This window comes from Propithecus coquereli, unplaced genomic scaffold (genome assembly GCF_000956105.1).
Source record: "Propithecus coquereli isolate 6110/MARCELLA unplaced genomic scaffold, Pcoq_1.0 Scaffold673, whole genome shotgun sequence".
In the NCBI taxonomy this organism is placed as follows: domain Eukaryota; kingdom Metazoa; phylum Chordata; class Mammalia; order Primates; family Indriidae; genus Propithecus; species Propithecus coquereli.
The window spans coordinates 504,861-518,256 of record NW_012152763.1 but is presented as its reverse complement, the minus strand read 5'-3'; the positions used below and the strand labels follow the sequence as shown (position 1 = coordinate 518,256).

Sequence of the window (13,396 nt, the reverse complement as noted above, 5' to 3'; positions counted from 1 at the left end):
TCGGTGTGGCCGGGACTCCAGGGTGCGGAGGCCGCCGTCCGAGGCTGCGCCTGCCCAACCTGACGCGGGATTCCTTCCACGCAGGAGGAGGCCGTGTCCACGCCCACTCAGGTTAGCTGGTTTCCACCCGCTCTGGCAACTTGAAATGAGATGTCACGGTGGCAGTGACTCGTCTTCCAAACTGCATCTGGTTTCACAATTAAGAGCCATTCGCATCCTTAACATTAGTGAACTTTTAACTGAAAACAAATCTTACAAGCCTCTGAATGTCTAATAGGAAGGGACAGATCATGACATGAACACACGGCGGGGCACGGGACAGGCACTGAATCTCGCGTCTGTGATGTCTGATGACCTGGGAAAACACCCACCCGTCAGAGGTCTAAAAGCTGGACGTAAACCCTGCTCACGGCACGGCGCCGGACTCGTGGGAAAAAGCTTCCAGTGGCTACGTGGAAATGCTAAGAAGTTATTTGTGCCTAGGAACATGGCCCGAGATTTTTCTTTCTTTTGTCCTTAAAAGTCTTCTGAATTTTTCATAGTTAGATAGGTGCCATTATTATAATATCAGGAAAAGAATAACAGCCCAGCATGGCGGCTCACGCCTGTTAATCCCAGCACTTTGGGAGGCCAAAGCGGGAGGATCGCTTGAGCCTGGGAGTTCAAGACCAGCCTGGGCAACATAGCAAGACCCCATGTCTACAAAACATTAAAAAATCAGCGGGGCGTGGTGGTGGCAGCTGTATTCCCAGCTACTTGGGAGGCTGCGGGGGGAGCATCGCCTGAGCCCAGGGGTTCCAGGCTGCAGCGAGCTGTGGTTGCGCCGCTGCACCCAGCCTGGGCAACAGAGCCAGACCCTGTCTCCGAAAACAAAAAGCACGTTCTAGCAATCTCCTAGGAATCTCCTGTGTCCCGCCGCGTCCTGAGGACCAGGTTTTCCAGCTGGCACCTTCACCCTGTTGCCCGAAGAACTTCCTTCAATATGTCTTGTCATGTAGGCCAAGCTTTCCATTTTGCATATGTTAACAAATATTTAAAGTCTGTTCTTTCTAATTTGAAAGATATTTTTTCTGGGTTTAGACTTTTAGGTTGATCTTTTATTTCAGTGTTTCAGAGACGATCTTTGTTGGGTTGTGTGGATGCCCAGGCCAAGTCGGGGTCACCCCTGCGTCTGCCCCCCGGCGAACGACGTCATCTCCCTCCCCTCGAGGGTCATCTCACTTAAACATTGTGGAATTTCTTCATGTTGCTGTTCCCTTCCTCTTCTGTCCCCAGGGATTCTAATCGCAGGAGTCCCGGGCCGGCCGGAGCTGCCCCGCGGCCCCGGCGCCTCTCTCCGCGCATCACTGCGGCGGTCTCCGCGCTGCCCCGCCCCCTCCTCCTTGGTCTAAAGTGCCTGACCTGCTCCAAATTCTACCCGGAGAGTTTTTATCTGAGACGGTGCGGTTTGCATCTCCTCAAGTCCAACGTGGTGCTTTCTGGGTCCCCCTTACTGCCGTTTGACAGCCAGGCTCAGCCCGTCCCACCCTCCTGAACGCAGAGCCGTCCTGACGTCTGCGTCGGCTGATCTCACTTGTCCCCTCGGTGTCGGTGGCTTGGCTCTTCTCCTCACGGCGGGTCGTGTTCCTCTGATTATCTGGTGACATTTTTGTTGGATTCCCGGTGGCGGGAAGAGGAACCGTCCCAGCCCTGTGTGACTTTTGCGGACGGTTCCCTGGACTCCTTTCTCCAAACGGCAGTTCTCGCCCCAGCCCGGGGGTTTCCTCACACGCACGCACCTGCTGCCTGGTCCTCAGCGACGGGGGACCCTCTGCGGACCCCAGAGCTCTCCGTGCGCAGCTCCCTCCTCTCGTGCCTCCCCAGGGACGTCCTTGTCCTCCCCAAACAGCAGCTGTGTCCCCTCAGCCTGGGTGCCCCCACCGGCCCAATCCGCAAACGCCGGCCGGCAGCTGAGCCCTCACAGCTCCTCCGTCTGGTCCCACCTCTCCGAGGCCACCCTCCGTCGCGGTCTGGCTCAGCGCCGTGGAAACCATTCTCCGGACGTTTCATACGTTTTGTTTGGTTTTCCGGTAGCTTCAGGCTCGAGGGTCAATGTCTCGTCCATCCTGCCTGGCGGGGCAGAAGGCAGCATCGTCTCAACGGCCCCTGCTGTGTCGTTTCCCGTTTGAGAAAAGATTCGCTGATTTCTGGTCAATCGTACGAGATTGCACGTTTGCTTTGTTTTTGTGCCAAATCCCTCTAGGAAGACGCTAGAATGTCAGACATTACGGCTCGGTATTGGGGACTTAATCGACGCCTCTCCCTGATCTCACGGCTGGTCCCTGGGCCGCTCCGGCTCCTGGGTCCCAACCGTCGGGCCCAGCACTTCAGGGAGACGATACACGGAATGCACCGGTAAAACCAGAAAACCGGGACACGCACACGCGCTTTGGAGAGACTGAATCGTCTCAACGATCCCTCCACCGCTCGGCGAGTATTTACCGAGCAGCCGGTAAGTGCCATCGTGATGCCAGGAAGGGGCCGGGGGTGACATCAGACACGCCCATCCCCGGGAGGCACGACGGACGATGAGTGAGTGACGTGCAAACGGCACACTTGGACGCAACAGGCGTGGTCCATGTGCAGTGACGCAGCCGCCGATTTACCCGGAGACGTGTCACGTTTCACCAGGAAGATGCAGCAATTCTGACGCTTCGTGCACCAAGGAGCACAGAGAAATGGCAGCCGCACGACGCAAAACTGAGATTAAAATGCCTTTCACAGAGATCAGTGGAGGAAGCAGATAAAAAGTAGTCAGGAGGTAAAGATGTGAAAACCAACTTATACTGAAACGCTACTTAAGGAATACTTAGAAAATAAAGATATCCTTCTCAGGTACTCAGAGAACATTTACAGAAACCAAGAGTGAACACGGAACACGCTGGAGCGGACCGGCGAGGAGAGGGTGCACCGGGCTCGGGGTGTGATTCCCTCTACCCTCGTGTTTGGCTTTGTCCCTGTTTCACTGGTCTGTTACCCTTTAACCCTCTGTATTTGAGTTAAAAAATTAAAGAAAGACCCGGTGCCAGACATTTCCAGAAATGCCAGCGACGTGCTACACGCAGACCACAGCGCCAGGCCGCAGCGCCGGGAGGGGGAGGCGGCCTCGCGGAGGGGCTGCGGGGCAGGCCGCGCGCACCAAGACGCGAGGGCGGGCAGGGCCGGACGGAGGCCCAGAGCCAGGGCCGCGGGGCGGCAACAGCGAGCCCCGTTATGGGAGGAAGGGCCGTCCCAGGCGCCCGCCTTGCGATGCCCCAGGCCTTGGCTGCAGTTCGGCAAGGCCCTCGAGACGGTCGTGTCATTGCAGGCAGCTCACAGAAGCAAACACCGGGCTCAGAGTCGCGGGAAGGCTGCTCGGGGGCTGAGAGGCAGAAGCGGGGTTGGGGGGGACCCAGGCATGGTGACGCCAGTGCTGCGTTTGGCCACCGTGTCCTGGAAAACCCGACGGGAATGGGACCCTCGGCAGAGCACTTCAGAAACGAGCCTCCCACACTCTGCGTCCTGGGTGCTGCCTGGACACACGTCCCCAGCCTTGACGCCACTTCCCACCCACCCTGCCGCCCCGGATGTCCTGGCCAGGTGCTGCCTGACTGCCAAGGTCAGGACGAACTTCCGTCTCCTCCCTGAAAGCTGTTCCAGATCAGCATGACTACGAACACGACCATCTGATTCCCCTTGTGCCGAACTATGTATCTTCCTGTCTGCGCCAGGCCTTACGGCTTGAGCTGGTAATAAACTCCGGAGGGTCAGCCGGGGTTACGCTCTCAGGTAACTTGGGCTAAACGCACGGCAGGCGCTCAGTGGAGACAGCGCAAAGTGACCTCCAGCACCCGGTCCCACTGTCCTCGAGATCCCTCGTCCAACCTGGTCACCCTTGTGTGGAGCAAATTTACCGCGTATCATACTCAAAACTGTGCTTGGTAACGGCTAACTCGAAACTTTGCTCTCTGGAAGAGGCCATTCATCGTCTCTTAAATTAAAAAACAAACCTGAAGCATGCACTCTTACGTATGTTTGGCAGAATCTAAAACTTTCTCTGGAGCGCAATATTGTAATACGTATTTAAAAATCTTAGAAGTGAAAATTCCCCAGTAATTTCATGACAATAAACTTATCTTAGGGAAAAACCCTAAATGCAGAAAAAAGCTTTAGGCACCAAATGTTCAGGGCAGCCCTTTATGGAATAAGCAAAAAATTATACCATGGTCCCCCTTGACCTGAGCGGGCCACATTGCAAGACCCCAGTGGATGCCTGAAGCCCCGGATCACACCACACCCCATACACACTATGGATTTTCCTACACATCCACACCTACGATGAAGTTTAATTTATAAATTAGGCACAGTAAGAGATTAACAATGACATGATAAAATAGAATAATCATGCCAATATACTGTAATAAAAGTTACGTTAGTGTGGTTTCTCTCTTTCTCAAACTATCATATTTTGAGACCGCGGTTGACCACGGGTCACTGAAACTTCGGACGGTGCGACCGCAGATCAGGGAGGACCACGGTGTGTGACTCAGATGTCCAGTGACGGGGGTGGGGGAGTTAGCCCTGGATCAGTAACGCCGTGAGATTTACACGCTGCACAAACAGCTGGTGGCAGCGTGGCCCGGCGTCTGCCACGGAGGCCGAGGGGAAGGGGCAGATGCAAAACGGCAAAAGCCACAGACTCGCGACCGCACATAAAACAAACACACGTGACACACACGGAGGGCGACTGCCAGCCGCACACCTGGGGGCCCTTTGGCCACGGCTTTGTGAACGGCTTTTCCGCTCTCTGGCCTTTACGTCCAGACTCACGCGAGTACCGGTGCTGCCTGAGTCAGCAGTCGTCGCGAAGCCACTTACTTTGCTTTCGATTTTCTTCAGCTCTGCGAGGCAGTCAGAGGAGATGTCCACGCATTTCAAGGTCAGAGAGAGGTGAGCCAGTTCAAAAAGCAGAAGCATTCTGGAAACAAACAAACAAACAGCAGTGGGTGACAGAGCAATACACCTGCGTGGTACACAGCCATCTTTCAGCCAGAGGTGGGAATGAAAGACAAGAGTTAAAATAAATCAATAAAACAGACATCCTGCCGTGGCGACCTCAGCCCGGCCTTCCGGCTGCAGAACCAGAGCCCAGCACCTGCCCCGGCGCCTCCCCCGGGCGAGGAGGCAGGCTGCGCGGGGCGGGCACATGTGCTTCCTGGCACAGAGCCTGGGCTCCTCCGACCAACGGCATCCGCGGCCACCAATCGGGGTCTTTGCAGAGATCGACAGGCTGATGCTAGAATTTATATCAACGTGCAAAGGACCAACAGTGGCCTGAACAACTCTGAAAAAGAACAAGATTTGGACTAAACTGCCTCATTTCAAGAATTATTACTAAGCTGTAGGACTCAAGAGCGTGGTCCCGGCTTAGACGGACCGGGGTTTCTTGACCTTGACACTTGACATTTTGGACCAGACAAGGCCGCTGGGCGGGACTTATCCCGAGCGCTGCAGGGTGTTAGTTGCGTCCCTGGCCTCTGCCCACTATGTGCTTGTAGCACCGCCAGTGGCGACCACCAAAAGTGTCTCCAGACACGGCCAAACATCCCCTGGGGAACAAGCCTACGTCTCCTCTGCCTGTTCCTAGGTAATAACCACCGTCTCACCCAGAAATACTGATACAAACATCTGGGCCGTGGTCACCACCCACGTGGCGCTCGAGGAGGTGCTCCCCTCCTCCCCTCTCCAGCCGGGGGGCTCTGGGACAGGGGGCCGCTCGGGGACGGGGGCTGCTCTGGGGCGGGGTGCGGGTCCTTCTGTCCACCCCCGCCGCCTCCGAAGGCCCTGGTGGGCCTGGCCTCCCCCCTCCTCCTCTTCCCCGTGCTCCAGGGCAGGCCCCGCTGGGCAGGCCAAGAACGGAGAATCCGTAAAAGGATGTATCGCCGGTTCTCAGTCCTTTTTGGTTTTAAATTAACAGAGTCGCCTTTTTGTCACCCAGAATTCCAGATACAGGAGTCCAAGGGGCAAGTGCCAGCGGCCCCCAGAGTGTCAGGAAGTCTCCGAGGCTCTCAGAGCTCCTGGGAGGGACCACGGAAATCCACCAAAAGGCAGCTCTGACTGGCAGCTTGAGTGAGGGCGTCTCCCCAGCAAGCCGAGAACACACCTGCTCTTCCGGGCCCGGGGGCAGTGACCTGGGGCAGCGACCAAATGCTGACTGCGCAGGAAGCTACAGGGAAACCTAACGTGTCCAAATCAGAAAGTGCTCCGCTAGCCCCTCTAGCCAGAGCGCGACACAACTAGACGTTCCCACGGAAGCGGAGCCACAGAGACGCGGGGGGTGGGGGGGGGTCCCAGCGAACACAGACGCAGGCCGACAGCAGCGTCTGGCCAGGACGTGGCCCAGACTGTCCTTGTTGTTTGGCACCCGGAATTATTAAAAAACTAAAAGGTAAACAAACTGGGACAATTTGTAAATACACTGGAGCTGAAGGGCTCACACCCTAAAATGGAAAAAGTTTCTACAAGTCGATAACAAAATGATTTATATACTACTTTTAAGAAATCAGGTCGAAGAAATGAACAGAAAGTTAACAAAAGGAAAAAATGGTAGTAAGTATATGAAAAAACGTTCAACTTCATCAGCGAAGACACGGACAGGAAAGCGACGACAGCCGGTCCCCGGCAGGCTCCGTGAGGGGCGGAAGGCGCCCCCGCTTGAGCGCACAGGCGCCCCAGAATCCTGCTTGCAGGAGTTTCCCCCGAGGGAGCGACGAGCAGACTGTCAGAAGAGACCCTCGCGTCAGTCCTGCGCGCGAACCGGGAGCGCCAGCCACGGAAGGGGATGCTGCCGGCCACAGCCAGGGCCACGGCGGAGCCCCGCCCGACTCCAGTTAGAATCACCCAGAGAATCGGAGCACGTCAGCCTCCTTCAGGAAAACGCTCACGCACGTGCCTCCCGGAGAGCCGGACGGACCCGCCGGCATCCTCCCTGGGCGCCCAGCCCCACCCCCAGACCTGCGAGACCCGCGTCCTGCCTGCCGGGGTTCAGGGTCTCCAGTGACCCCCTCCCCTTGAGTGACCTGCATCTAACTGACTGCGCAGGATCCCACTGCCTGGACTGGATTCAGACCGTCCTGACGGCTGCTGTGCTGGCCGACTCCTCGCTGCCTTTCACAAACCAGCCGTCACGCGGCGGTGCCCACGCAGCAAGCAGCTGAGGCCCTCACTGCGCGAGAAGCGGAGTCCTGCCGACACCCATGTGGCCTGGTCGGAGCCGCTCCTTCCCCGGTCCAGCCTCCACGAGACCCAGCCCGGCTGCGCCCGGATGCGGAATTCCACAGACACACAGAGGTTACAGATGAGCGTCATTTTAAGCTGCTAAGTTGGGAGTAACTTGTCGCACAGCCGTAGATGGCTAATACATCCTTCCCAGGCTGTCATAAAACCAAAGCGACAGATAACTTCAGCCTACTATGTTGACAAGGTTCCGCCCCATCTCTTAAACGAATACACAGCGCTAACGAGGACGTGACAGAACAGCTGCTGGGGCCGGGAACGAACCGAACCGTCACTCCTGTGAAAACGGCTGGGGAGTGCCGTGCACATTCCTCAGGCAGCCCCGGCTCAGGGACCTGCTTCCAGGAAGCTAGCCCGGGACTCACCCTGGACTCTCAGGGTGCGCAGAGGGTCAAGAAAGCACAGAACGGGAACACGCCAGCCTGGGAAATGCTCAGGAAAAACGCACGATCCTCCCTGCAGTGAAGCATCACGCAGCGATTCAGAAACGCGTGAGAAGATGCTGTAATAACTTGAAAATGCTTATGCTTGGAAGTTAAATTTGATTTTCAAAAGTAGGATATGAAAGTACTGCCCAAACGGTGCCAACCTCAGGATAAAAAAGATGAGAAGGAAATGTACTAAAACATCCACACAGCTGACTTTTGCTAAAGTGGTTCTAGTCGATTGTGTTTATATTTTTCCACATTCCCCAATACTTGCTAAATCTTGCACAAAGATTACATACATGTAAATCTGTGCTGGAAAAACGTAAACACTTACTTTTCTTCTCTGATTGAAGGAAAGCGTTGGTGATTGTAATAACTTAAATGTCTATAGGCCATTTTCAGAATACTGTCGACATCTTCTGGTAATTCATTTTTATCCATTTTTCTAGAATTAATTCAAATGCAAAATAATCAAAGATCCTATTACGTTTATTCAATTTATCCAAAGAGAGTCTAGGAAATTGTTTCCCACTGAAAAGAAGGGCTAAAATAATCCCTGTCCTTTGTCTCCTCAAATGTCCCAGACACGTTGTCACACTACCTCACCCTCCCTCACTCCAGCTGCATCATAAAAACGTCACCCAGGAAGATTGGCACACACCCTTCCCCCAGACACAGGACCAACTAGGGACCCTTCCATGGAAATCACGGCCGCTCTCCTCCCATCTGCTCTAGGACCTGTGGTCAGCGTCCCACTCTCGTCAGAATGATCTTGGCACATAAACACCCAGGTGTCGTCATACCCCTCATCACCAAACACACTGCCAGCTCTTGAGTGTCCTCCACCCTCAACACTATCGTCACCTGACTCCCCTCAGCCCTTAAAAACTGTCATCGCCACAGTCCCATCAGCCCTCAAACCCTGTCACCTCCCCACTCCACTGAAACACACTGTCATCTCCTCTCTCCCCTGAGCCCTGTCACCTCACTCCCCAATCCTCACACAGTCACCTCCTGACTCCCCTCAGCCCTCACACTGTCACCTCCCGACTTCCCTCAGCACTGACACACTGTCACCTCCTCACTCCCCTCAGCCCTCACACACTGTCACCTACTCACTCCCCTAAGCCCTCACAAAGTCACCTCCTCACTCCCCTCAGCCCTCACACTGTCACCTCCCCACTCCCCTCAGCCCTCACACTGTCACCTCCCCACTCCCCTCAGCGCTCACACTGTCACCTCACTCCCCTCAGCCCTCACACTGTCACCTCCCCACTCCCCTCAGCCCTCACACTGTCACCTCCTCACTCCCCTCAGCACTCACACTGTCACCTCCCCACTCCCTGCAAACACACTGCTCTCCACCATCCTAATTCCCTGCAGCTGCCATTGCAGGTCTCCTGCCCGGCACAGGGAACTTTCAGGAGTCCTGTCTCCACTCCTGGTAACAATCCTTCCCCGTTCATTAACCCGCTGGGTGAGGGTTTTCCTATAAACCGCTCGTTTTCTGCACTGTCATGGTCAAATGCACACTTATCTGGCATGACCTCTCAGAGGAATCTGACACTGTTGGTGACTTTCTTCTCCTGGAGCCACTCTTTCACTTGGCTTAGAAGCTGCACCCCCGCCGGTGGCCCAGCTTTCACAGGCGGCCCGATGCCTCCCAGGCCCCACCTCCCAGGCCAGCTCCCTGCAACCCCAAACGGCCTCACCTGCAGGCGTGCCCAGGTGCAAGGAATAGTCCTCCTGAGCTCGCACTCAGGACACTCAACCCGCTCGCCCTCCCCAAGCTACTTACCCTTGTAGCGTATTAATGAGGAAGGAAACTGAAAGGCTGACGGAATTTTTCTTTTCTTCTTTTAACTGAAGTTCATCCATTAATTCATGACGAACCTGTCATAAAACGGAACAGAATATTAATTTGGATTCAAGCAATAGCTAGATACCTAGATTTTGTGTCTAGATATTATTTTGTAAATATTTCTCCTATAATCAATATCTGTAATTAACATGTATCTTTTCATTGTTATATTTAGCTTTTTCAGATATAGCTTAAGCTCATTCCTTGTACATAAAAACGAATAGCTGATGAATGTTTTTCATACACATTCTTGTATTTTAGTAATTACTTGTAGCTTTATAAATTTTGTATTAATTTTTTAAAAAACCAATGCTGTTACAAAGGAAATATTCAAAGAGTAACAATAAAGGCAAAAGATCTTGTTTTGTTTTCAAAATATCATGGTTATATATGTCTTCCCATAGGATGAAGTGCTATTCTGTTTATATTTGCTTTGTTCATGTGTGTTTTTATCTCTCTCAGTTAATGGACTTGGTTGCAGTTTTTATGCATAGTTTACTGAGCACTGACTTTTAAGCAAATTACTTCTTATATCTGTATATTTTCATATGTCAGCTTACCATAAGAGAGAATATCTGTCGGTATTTCTGTGGCACATTTGATTTTATGAACGGCGCCGCGGTGGAACAGAACTTAGCAGCCTCCTCCTTTCTTCCAGCTTGCAGATAACACTCAAGAAGTTCCCTAGATAATAGGGTTGATATTAAACCTTGTTGAAATTGTTTTCTGCTGCAAACGTGTAATAACCAAGTTATTATACTTTTATAATTTTTACATTTCATCAACTTCAGAAAAATAGCCTGGGAGCAGCGTCTCACCAGGGAAGGCCAGCAGGAGCCAGGAAAGCTTGCTGTCCCTAGCAGCAGGAGAGGAAATTATTGGCCTTTTAATTTCCCAGGACATTTAAAAATGATATTTTACTTATTTTTATTTATATTTTGTAGAGAGGGGGTCTCACTATGCTGCCCAGGCTGGTCTTAAACTCCTGGCCTCAAGCGATCCTCCCACCTCAGCCTCCCACAGTGCTGGGACTACAGGTGTGAACCACCAAGCCTGGCCTGAAAACGACATTTTAAAGAAAGGTCTTGTTTGCACTTAGTTTCTTTTAAAGGTTCCCCAGTGGCTGTAAAGCCGGCAGCCAAAGCCTACAGACTCTGGACCCGGACTTGAGTGCGGATTGTGTGGCGCTGGCACAGTGAGGACCCTTGGTGTGAACACTCACCCAGCACTGGCCTGCGCAGAGAGCGACCCAAACACGGGACAGCTCTGACGGAGACCGTCAGTCCCCCCGCACTGTGACCAGCGGCATCCGCTGACGGCGCTGGTGGTGGCTTCTCAGGGCTGAGGCTCCAGCAGCCACTGCCCTGCCCTGGCTGCCCCCACAGCCCCGCTACTGGGGGCCGCCCGGGCTCCTGGACCTGCCTACTCGCTCTGGCTTGGTTTTCTCTCGCTCGAGTGTCTGCCACATTACGAATTTACTGAACCAGGATGTTAAACCCAGGACCCCGTTTCCCCTGCTTTGAGTCCGGACACGCCACTTGGCCCACCCGGGAAGGGCAGGGCCACCCGGCTCACAGCATCAGCTCGGCTCGCCACTCCTTGTCCTCGTCCTCGATCTGAGTCAGCACGTTCACGATCTGGGAGAGGCTGGGGATCAGGTGGTGGCGGTGTCCGGGCTTGAGAAAGGGCCGCGCCATTTGCCAGTAGAGCACTGAGGCGTTATACACCAGGAAGTAATACCTGCGGCCCAAGGAGAGGAGGCCTGAGCTGCGAAACCCGGCGTCCTCTTTCCCTCGGAGGCCCCCGCGGAGCACATTCCTCCCCGTGTCCAGCAGATGGCAGCAGCCACGGCTGAGCAGCTCGGGCCGCACCTGCGTGAGCACCAGGCACAGAGCCATTTCCCGAACAGCTGTGCCGGCCTCACTGCGAGTGTGCCCGTGGCTCCAGCTCAGCCCCGGCTGCAAGGACCCGGCCACAGGCTCCCGAGTGCGGACCACGGCCTCTTAGTCAGTCATCCCGCCCGCTGATCAGACCCCGTGAAAATACAGCACTGAGCAAGGCCTCCTTTGCCTCTCAAGAGACAGACAAGAATGGGCAAGGACGAGGGAATCCAGGAAGGCTTCCTGGAGGAGGAGACATCCTGCCCTGGCTGAAAATGACCAGGAGAGAAACTTCAGGGACAAAGCCTCCCAGCATCCAGGTGAAGTGGACGAGGGGCTGGAGAAGTGAGCAGAGGCGCCTCCTGGGAGTCTGGGCTTCTCCCCTGGGCAGGCAGCAGGGTGCCATGAAGGGCGTGTGTGTGGAGGGGGATCACGGCAGCTCTGCCCTGCAGGGCCGCGGGTGCCTGCTGGTGTCCCGCCTGGTCCCACATCCCCTCAGGGAGTTTACGGGGAGCCACAGCATGACCCAGAGACCCCTCTCATCTCTCCCAGCTTTTCCAGGAGAGGAGGGGAAGCCCAGGTGTCCCGACCAGAGTCTTCCAGCCTGGAGGGGCTCCCGCGCCAGAGAGGTGGCTCCCAGGGCCCGGGCAGCCTGCTGTGTCACCCACACCAGAAAGGGACTTATCCTCCCCCGGCAGCTGCTCTCCCCTAACTCCCGCACGCCCTCAAGCGGGCTCCTTCTCTCCCGCCACCGGGACGCCCCTGGGCCGCCTCTCTCTGCTCAGCTCCTCCCCCAGCCCCCCACGGAGCAACCAGGCCTCCCCCTGAAGGCGCCTCTGACAGCCGTCCAGGGCTCCCCGTCACCCACGGGCCCGACCACGGCTGCCCCGAGACCCCCGGAATGCAGCGTGGACCAGGCTTCTCCCGGGGGCGCTCACGGCTCCCTTTGGAGACACCCACTGACCTCAGAGCCTCTGGTTTGAGGTCAGGCCTCCCCACTCCCGTCCCCACGGAGGCGGGGTCAAGCCCGGCTCTGACCCCTCCACACAGCCCATCAGAAAGGCCCGTTGGACGGTGCCCACCTCGGTTCTCCTTTCGCAAAGTTTATAGCCTTCAGGTACTGAGTCACGCAGTTTTCAAATTCCTCCTAAACAGGGTAAAGCGTTCTCGGTTAAATCAGAAACACCCGTGCCCGCTCACCACCACTTCCCTGCAAGCTGGCCTCACGCCAGGCTGGCCCGCCCGGCTGTGAACAGCTGTAAGGGCCGGAAACTGCCCTGCTCAGGCGGGGCGCAGGCCGCAAAGACCCGTGGTCACTGACACAGGACACGTCGGCTTCCACTGCCTGGGCAGGACCCTAACAGGAAGCGGTGCCAGTTGCACGTCCCTGTGAAGATGGCCTTGGTCGCTTACTTTACGGCTTTCTCCCGACACCTGGAGCCGGGAGAAGAGGACGGTGGGGAGGGGCGGGACGCGGCTCACCAGGTGGTCGGTGGACTGCGGGGCGCACAGCTGGGCCCGGCACAGGTGCGCTCGGCCCAGGAACTGGGTGACGGGCCCCTTGACCTTGAAGTACATCTGGACGCAGTCGGCGCTCACCTCGGGCCGCCCCATCTGCAAACACCGACCCCGTGGGCACCAGGGACAAGGGGGAGCCCGCTTGAGATCAGGCCCACGGAGGGATCCCGCCTCCACCCTGCCGGGACCCTCCCCAGGGGCTGCCGCCCTCCCCAGCGTCCAGGCCCCAGAACGCGGTGCCCCCTCCCGTCTGACGCCGTCCTGGTCCTGGGCGGGTTCGTCACCTTGAGGGCCTGCTCCGCGCACAGGACAAACAGGTCGGGGCTGAAGCTTTCCCAGGGGTCCAGCTCCGACTTCCCCACCTTGGCCGACTTGATCAGCTCGTAGGCTCTCCT

At 55.8% G+C, this 13,396-nt stretch overlaps 1 protein-coding gene across 1 annotated transcript in view; it reads right to left on the bottom strand.

Annotated features, from left to right (window-relative positions):
• CFAP46 (cilia and flagella associated protein 46) overlaps positions 1–13,396 on the bottom strand; it is a 149,453-nt gene that overhangs the window by 82,205 nt on the left and 53,852 nt on the right. The window contains exons 13-20 of the mRNA XM_012660675.1: positions 13,286–13,394; positions 12,966–13,097; positions 12,566–12,630; positions 11,179–11,343; positions 10,164–10,287; positions 9,541–9,635; positions 8,077–8,187; positions 4,897–4,996 (exon numbers count right to left, since the gene is read on the bottom strand). Of these exons, the coding sequence (XP_012516129.1) occupies positions 4,897–4,996; positions 8,077–8,187; positions 9,541–9,635; positions 10,164–10,287; positions 11,179–11,343; positions 12,566–12,630; positions 12,966–13,097; positions 13,286–13,394 (901 nt within the window). The remainder of the gene's footprint in view (positions 1–4,896; positions 4,997–8,076; positions 8,188–9,540; positions 9,636–10,163; positions 10,288–11,178; positions 11,344–12,565; positions 12,631–12,965; positions 13,098–13,285; positions 13,395–13,396) is intronic.